The 8,682-nt window shown below is 46.2% G+C and overlaps 1 protein-coding gene across 1 annotated transcript in view; it reads left to right on the top strand.

Moving 5' to 3' along the window:
• Positions 1–5,092: 5,092 nt before the first annotated feature.
• MPP1 (MAGUK p55 scaffold protein 1) overlaps positions 5,093–8,682 on the top strand; it is a 29,564-nt gene continuing 25,974 nt past the window's right edge. Inside the window, exon 1 of the mRNA XM_026674687.2 lies at positions 5,093–5,315. Coding sequence (XP_026530472.1) covers positions 5,208–5,315 — 108 coding nt within the window. The 5' untranslated portion in view covers positions 5,093–5,207. The remainder of the gene's footprint in view (positions 5,316–8,682) is intronic.

Genomic DNA, 8,682 nt, shown 5'->3' with positions numbered 1-8,682 from the left:
CCTTCCCAGTCATTTTTGTGGTCATGTTCCTTCTTTGCTGTGCCACGTAAGTGAGTTGTATGATATAAGTCCCTTCTGGGGAGCTGCAATTTGCTCCAGGTCTCAATCTTGGAAGGAGGGTGAAGTTCTGCAAATTGAACAAAAGATTTTAGAAAATGAAGAGTTAAGTGTCACTGGTTTGCATTAACAGCCTCAATGAATTCCCTTTGACGCCTTGAAGAAGTACCCATTGTAGGAGAAGGAGTGGCAGAACCTGGGGGGTGGAGTTAAGAGAGGAATCAGCCTAGAATCCCTATGTTGCCACAAGCGAACTCAATCCAACTCTCCTTGAATTCTGTTGACCTTTATCTAGGTGTTAACCAGTTAGTCCAAGGGTGTCTAACTCGCCGTGTGTCATGCTCTTGTCAGAATCTGATTTGGAGGGGAAGGCCGAACAGCTGACAGGGAGTGGGAGAGTGGCTTCATTGGCTGTGGAAGAAATTGGGGAAGGCAAAGGCCGGATGGGCAGAGCAGCGAAGAGGTAGAACAAGGGAGAGGGAGTTCAGAGGAAGACCCAGGCCCACCTCCTCTTCATCCTAGGGCACACAGGGAGGAATGGAGAAGAGAGCAATGTGGGTTGCATGGGTTGTGGGGGAGGAAAGGGCCCTGATTCCCTTCATTAGCTGCAGCTGGGAACACAGTGTTTAAAAAGGGAAGCAAAGTTGTTGGGATCAAATTGTGAATTATCTGGTATTGCCAAGGCTCATCTGGGTTCCTGGTGTCTTCCCAACTGTGTGTGTTTTGCTGGCCTTTCAAGTCTGCAATTCCTTCTCCTGCCCTGTCAAGTTAATTACTGCAGCGTGGTTTGTGCGAATTTTTATTTACAGTTTGTATGTACTTTATTTTCGGACTGAATTTCCTCCACTTAAAGCCTGTTCTTGGGAGAGTTTTTTTCTCCAGCCGAAGGTAACCTGGACATTGGGGGCAAAGTTGGAGGTATTAAAAGGACATTTCTTGCTTATTTGTCTGTGTTGCCTTTGTGCCACGCCCCTTTGGGTCATCACACCGTGTCACATTGCCGCCTTGTGATGTTTTTTTCCCATTTGTGGAGCTGGAGTGGGCGTGGCCTGCGTGTGACACATCCGGCCCGCAGGCCACCAGTTTGACAACCAGAGTTAGCTGCAAAGATTCTCATAAGTTGTTTTTTTAGGAATAAATCGGTTTAATTGGACCTTCTCACATGGACCTGATCTTCCATGCCACACCCCTGTCTATTTATTTCAGGCTTCCCCTAATCTATTGTTCTCCAGATTCTGTTCTTCTTCTAACCACCATGGAAGCTGTATACTCCCACATTAGGAAGGTAACCAATTGGAGAAAATAGCAACGGGCTAGGCCTTCATTTTCTGCAAACTGTAGCAAGAAAGCCTTGTTACACTTGGGAGAAAGCACGCCTACTCTGCTGAGTAAGGTCTGCACTGTGCCCCAGAGTCTGTTCTAATGGGTGTCACGCCACTCCTTGCTGGAGTCTTCAGTTGCACCAAAAACACAGATGTTTCTCCAAGCTGGGCATGTAAGAACTCAGCTGTTTCCAAGATGGCCTGGTTTGACCTTCCTCAATTATACCATCTCATTGTGCAAGAAGTCAGACGTCTTCGGAAAATAAAGGTGGGGGGAAAGGGTGAACGAAGCTGGCTGTTTCAGTGGGCAGATTTAAATAGTACCAGACACCCAAGAGGAAGCATTGCTCAGCTGAAAGCTGGTTTGAAAATGTATCTCTAAAAATTCCAGCACAGGAGAGAGACATAATATCTCCAATGTCAACAAGACTACAAGGAAGCTTGATAAACTCATACCACGCTTGGTTTCAATGCTTTCTGGGCTATTTACGCGTGAGTAATAGGTTTGAAATAGGCCAAGCACCATCAAAAACACCCACTCTTTCTTTCTTTTTTAAAGCATATAATTATCTTCAAAGTTTTAAAAACACAGAACTGTCACAAACTAATAAGGAGTGAGGAAGAGAAAAAGAAATCAGAGAGCTAAAAGGACAAGAAAGGGTGGCTGAAACGTTTTAAAAAATAGATTTCAGAATGAAGCAATAGCAGAAATTTCTCCAAAACCCAGCTAAGAAAATGTAGAGGCAGTTCCCATGGGACTTAAGAGTAATTCAAATCCTTATTTATACTTTTGTCTCTTTTCAGTGTTCTTCTGGACTGAAATACAGCTTCTTGAAGAAATGGGTGTTTTGCTGGCCCACCTGCTGAAAAAGACTTTTGAAGGTGCAGAATATTGTCCTATAAGTTCCAGGAAAGTCCTTGTTTGCACTCCACAACCTTGTCTGATAACTTCACAAGCAGACCAACCTTTGCTATTATCTCGGAATGAAAGTAAATGCGGTTTGAATAAAAGTAACCCTGGAACAGTAATCATCTAGATTCCCATAGTTGAAGAACAGGCCAGTCAAATGCAAAGCTTCATTTACAAGGTCTTGAAAAACTGGGATTTTACAACACAACCCACAGCAATTCCAGTGTGTGTGCTTTGTGAGTTGTTTTTTCCCCCATTAGGTTTCCTTCAGGATCACAGGCATGTAAAACCTCTCAGCTGTGAAACAACAGCTGTAGTTGCAACAGTTTCACAAAGATTTCCAAGCAATTATTTCATTGTGCAATTGCCCTTATTCCTTCGTGGAGATTTCACAAGGAAGCCCAAAATTTGGTCTCCCATTCCGATGATTTTGCTTCCCGTGGAAAATTCATTCACGAGAGAAAGATGGATGAGTTGCAGACATCAAACATCTGTTCTTTGTTATTAGGGAAGGTCTGCAGCTTGCAGCACAAAGCACGGTGGGTTTTCACAGCCTGTGACTAAGCAACGGTTTGCTTAATCATGATTCTAAACAAACCATAGTTGGCCAGGTTCACCGAAGGCGCTAAGTCATAAGCTGTAGCTTACAAATGACCCAAGTTGCGGTTACAAGCGACACTGCTTGCTTTAAATTAGAGAGGTCCAATTTTGACAATTTTAACTAATTCTTGGGTTTTTTCCCTTGCCATATAAACCTAGAAATATCCTTCTGCCATTGTTTAAACAGGTTATCAGACGTAAGTATTGGTAACGTCCGAACTTTTTAAAAAAGCATCTTTGGTAAAATACTTATCTTAATTACAGAGATCCTTCCCAGTAGTGATAAATGCAATTTACCCCATCTTTGCAGATCCTGTTTAATATCCCTCCACAAAGGAACATAGTTATTTTTCAAACAGTTTTATGCTTGTGTTTGTCAACATAACTCCTAAATAGTTCACCTTTTTCTCGACCCTAAAACCCGACTTTTTATTCAATGTACACTGTTGTCTTCCGTTTATTTATTTTGAAACCTGCCAGGGCTCCAAACTCATTCAATTTTAAGACCTCTGGACTTGAACTCCCAGAATTAATTTCCCATGCTGGCTGGGGAATTCTGGCAGTTAAACTCCACAAGTCTTAAAAGTTGTTAAGGTTGGACACCCCTGCTTTAAATCAAAGCCAAGGGAATCGAATATCAGTCAACCTAAAGCTGCTGCCCTAAGAGACCACTGGTGAAGGATACAAAACATCCGATTTTGAAAGATTGTAAAGATCTGGCTTTTAGTGTTAGGTTATGATTTTCCTCCAGGTGCTCTGCTAGGTGAGCACAATAGGTGTGCGGTGGAGTTACGCAGCCTTGGGGTTACTGCAGAGTTATTGCAAAATTCCAGATGACTTACTCAGAGGCCAGTCCAAGGAAACATGATCCAAACTCTGAACAACCCTGGTGATCTCATATTTTTGCAAAGGGAGATCTCAGGATGACAGGTAGTAGGATCGGGTTTTAGGGTCGAGAAAAAGGTGAACTATTTAGGAGTTATGTTGACAAACACAAGCATAAGACTGTTTGAAAATAACTATGTTCCTTTGTGGAGGGATATTAAACAGGATCTGCAAAGATGGGGTAAATTGCATTTATCACTACTGGGAACTATACACACTATACACTAAATCACAGCTTGCTTATCCTTGGTGTACTCAATAAGCCAATATGTCTATGGAGATTCTCAGTCCTCCAGGTCCTGGTTGTCCCAAAGGTGCATTTTCAAGAGGCCACTGGACTTTCTGGTTTTTCTTTGAAGACGTTTCACTTCTCACCCAAGAAGCTTCTTCAGCTCTGACTGGATAGTGGGAAATGGAAGGATTTATATTCCTTGCGGACAGCTGGTCATTTGCATCCTTTTGGAGGGTCGTTGAGGCCACTTGGAGGTTTATCTGTGTCCTCAGGGTCAGCTGAGTGGTGCCCCTGGTTTCTGATTTGGGATGACTGAGAATCTCTACAGACATTTAGGTATACAATTTGGGATGAACGCCTTTTGAATGGTGTAGGAATGGATTTCCAGAGGGAAAAACTGCAGAGTACAGGAACCATTTGCTCAGGTGACCCGGAGGACACAGATTAACCTCCAAGTGGCCTCAACGACCCTCTAAAAGGATGCAAATGACCAGCTGTCTGCAAGGAGTATGAATTCTTCCATTCCCCCCCATCCAGTCAGAGCTGAAGAAGCTCCTTGGATGAGAAGCGAAACGTCTTCCAAGAAAAACCAGAAAGTCCAGTGGCCTCTTTAAAAAAAAAAAAAAAAGCGCACCTTTGGGGCAATAAGCCAATACTTATTGAAGGAGATGGCAGAGCCCCGTGGAACCATGGTGGCCGGTAGGTGAACCCCATCCCTGTGGCTTGGCGCGCGCGCGCGCACACACACACACACACACACACACTTCGTGCGGGGGCTCCCTCTGCTTTGCAAGCAAGGCCTGCACCCGGGTGGGGAAGGAGGCGAGGAGAGATAGCGGCCAGAGGGAGCCCCCCACCCCACCCTGGGCGGACCCAGCCTCTGATGCTTGCGCGCGGTTGCGCCTCTGCCCGATGCCCTGGTTGAACCGAATCGCGAAAGGAGCGGCCGCAGCGGAGCCGGGCGGGGAGGGGGAATCCCTCCCGTTTGGCCCCTCCCGGAGGCTGAGCGGGCGGGCGGGCCCACAGCTCTCCCAGCCCTCCTTCCTCGGTTCCCTTCCCGACGCCTGCCGGCTGCTCGGTCCTTTTCGCCTCGGCCGGCTGAAGCGCGCAGGGAAGCGCCGGAGAAGATCGCCTCTCGCCCGGGGGCCCCAGCCAAGCGCCGTGCGCCCTCGCCAGCACCACCCCCATCCCCCGTTGCACCATGACGCTGAAATCCGAGCGGAGCGGGGACAACAGCAGCAGCAGCATGAGGACGGCGCTTTCGGACCTCTACCTGGAGCACCTGCTGCAGAGCAAGCCCAGGGTCGAGGTGAGAGGGGCGGGTAGCCGAAGGCACTTGGCCGCACCTTGAGTAGGGGCGAAGAAGGGGACGGTTTCTCGCCAAGCCAAGCCAGGCCCGGTTGGGTTGAGTTGGGTTGGGTTGGGTTGGGTTGGGTTCGGTTGAGTTGAGTTAGGTTGGGTTGGGTTGGGTTCTCCAGGGTCTTGGACCCCGTTAGCCTGTTGGTTTACAGGGGGCGTTTGGGGACCTCCGTTTAGGCAAGGCGCTTCAAACAGCCCTGGAGCATGACGCGTCGCGCGGAAGTCAGAAACGGATTCGCGGGAGTGAAAAACAACAACCCTCCTACCCTCTGGAGGGAAACGTCTGGAGGGAGCTCCCAGCTGGCCTGGGGTGGGGTGGGGAAACCTTACTTCACCGCTCCGTCCCCCTGGCCAACCTTCTCCAAAAGACTAGCTCAATTCGGGGGTTTCTTCATCTTCAGCCAAAATTGACTAGCTAGCTCTGGAGTCAACGGCTTCTCTGCCTTTACTCTCTGGCTGGGGGTAGCGGAAAAAAATGCATTGGGGTGGGGGGAGGGGTTGAATGGTGGGAAACCTACAGGAGGAGACAGTTTGCAGGATGTGAGGCTGGACTGGGCTTCTTGGATAATTATATGGTATCTGGAGCCTTGGCCCAGAGGTGGGGCATGAGCTGTGGTATTAATCGGGCATTTCCAAATGGATGTTGGTGAACCTTAAAATAGACTGTGGACTTAGTTTATTTTACCATCTGTGAATAAATTCTCTTTCTCGACCACAACATAGTTCTAATATGTAGGCAGTCTGTTGGGGAAACTTCTCCCCAAAAATTCCAAGGGGTTTGCAAGCAGCAAACCGAAAAGTTCACTTGGAATCATCCTCAACCTTCACAGGAAAGGGTGATATTATTTGACCAGCGTTTTTCCATTTTCCACCCCAGTGGTTCTCTCTGGACGAGGTCTCTTCCAACCCTGTTATTTGTTCTGTGAGACCACTCAGAAAGCTCATTGCAAAGCAGCAAAATAAAATGCACCAAAATAAAATGCACCAAAATAAAATGTACCAAAATGAAATGCACCAAAATAAAATGCACCAAAATAAAATGAAGTGAGCTATTGGGTTAAGCTGCGATGGCAAAGAGATCTTAGGGGGATTGAACCTCTGGCCAGATGTGTTTTTTTTTTCCCCAGCCAGCTACTGGGTGAGAAAAAGTGATCAGGTTTACTGCTATGTCCAATTGAAAGTGGGTGGGAGGAAGATTCCCCCAGTTTTTCCAAAAAAGTAGAAATCGTTAGGAGTTGAAATCTAGACAGACTTTTAAGGACTCACATTCTGTGGGAAAGGTGAGCCCTGCAAAATATTATGTTTATGAGCAAAATGCAGACTTACATTGTAGCCAGACAGGTAGACAACAACAAGAACAATATGTTTCACTTCCTGAAGCCTCGCTGACATTAAACCTCCAACAAACAGGGTTCTCTTGACCTTTGGCCTTATTTTATGGTCTGACAACACCCCTCCCTCCCCATGCAAAGATTATTATGAAGGACAGGAGATGTGAAAACAAACCTTCAACCAGCTGCCTACTGTAGTGTGTGCAACCTCACAGTGGAAATGCATGATGCACTGGTAACCCCTGTCTGGGTTGCACACTGCTGTTTCCTGTGCCTTTGCCTTTGCTTAAACAATGGTAGAAATGTGCTATACTGGACTCCACTCCACCCCAGTGGTGAAATTATGTAATTTTAGACACTGGACTTTTGCTTCTTTTGTTATGTTGAAAGGCTGGCAAATGCCTTTCTTCTCAGGATTCAATTTTCCTGCTGGGAGAGCTCCGGTGCAAGGATACAGACAACTGCTTGAAAGCTGGTTCTTTTTATTTTTTCAGGAAGGCGAGAGATAGCAAGAAGTCTGCGTTCCTGGGTCTAGCTAGCTTTGTATAATAAACCCCTGATTTTTATACTTTTTTTTCTCCTTTTGTGTGTGAGTGCTTGTGTTTGTATTTCTTAATGTTTTAAATCCTGTCAGGGGTTGTCTTCATTTCCGCCGGAGGGTAAACTCCGCGGGGTGGTTTGATTGGATTATAAGTTTCGTCCTAATGTTTTCTTATATTTGTTTTGTGGCAGTCTCCTGTCTGCTATGGAATTTATTTCGTGCCTTTTGTCTATTTGTTTTACTGATTTGGCATGACCTGTTGTTTGTAAGGGATTTCTTTTTCTTGTTTCCCTAGCTTTCTTAATTACTTGGCTTTTGTCTAGGGGGCTTCTTTCAATACCTTTTATTAAATCTCTTTTCCTATGCAAGTTTGTTTTATGGCTGGCCTGATGTTCCCTTTGGGCTTTTCCTGCTTGGGTGTCACCACTGTCCTCATGAAGTTCCCTTTCCACAGTTACGACAGCACTAAATGTTCCTTCATCCAGGGACAGCTCTCCTTATATCCTAATTAGTGTTTCTCAACCTTGGCAACTTTAAGATGTGTGCACTTTTGAATTCCTGAGCCAGTCACACAGGTAGTCCTTGACTTATGAGGGAAGGAGAGGGAGATGGAGGGAGAGAGGGAGAGAGAAGGAGGGAGGGAGGAGGAGGAAGAGAGAGAGGAAGGGAGACAGAGAGAGAGAGAGGGGAAGGAGAGGGAGAGGAAGGGAAAGAGGGAGAGAGAGAGAGAAAGAGGGAGGGAGGGACAGGGGGAGAGAGAGAGGAGGAGGAAGGAAGGAAGGAAGGGAAGGAAGGAAGGAAGGAAGGAAGGAAGGAAGGAAGGAGGAGGGAGAGAGAGAGAAGAAGAGAGGGAGGGAAGGAGGGAGGGAGAAAGAGAGAGAGAGGGAAGGAGGGGAAGAGAAAGGAAGATGAATGGAGAGAGAAAGAGGGGTTAGAGAAAAAGAGAGGTGGAGGGAGAGAGAGGGAGGAAGAGAGAAAAGAGAAGGAGAGAGAGAGGGAGGGAGGAGGAAGAGACAGAGAAAGAGAGAGAGAGATCAGGTAGAGGAGAGAATTTTTATCATTTTCTCCTGACTGCCACTCTGTTCCTTGGATTGCATAAGAAGCAAGATCATTAGAGGTAGGAAAGAGATAAGAATTGAAGTGAGCCACTTTTGGGATTGGCCACATTGCCACGGTGCTTGGGCAGTGTGTGTGTGTGTGTGTGTGAGAGAGAGAGAGAGAGAAAGATTGGGTGCCTGCCAAGGAGGAAACTGATTCTCGGGTTTTGCTGCAAAGTTTCATCTGGTTTGAACTGGAAGTGGCTGAGCTGAGGCTGATTCAGCTGCCAAGAAAAGGAATGTGGAAATAGATTAATTTGAGTGAAACTGTTTCTCTACCTGGATTGTCTTTTTAAAAATAAATAAATAATTTTTTTTTTTGAAGGCTATCTTTCCCCTTATTGTTTC

Source organism: Notechis scutatus, chromosome 10, assembly GCF_049901735.1.
Source record: "Notechis scutatus isolate UNSWTSFEM ecotype Mainland chromosome 10, rNotScu1.2, whole genome shotgun sequence".
Classification (NCBI taxonomy): Eukaryota; Metazoa; Chordata; class Lepidosauria; order Squamata; family Elapidae; genus Notechis; species Notechis scutatus.
Note: the sequence above shows the minus strand (reverse complement) of the source record. Positions and strands in the feature narration are given on the sequence as shown.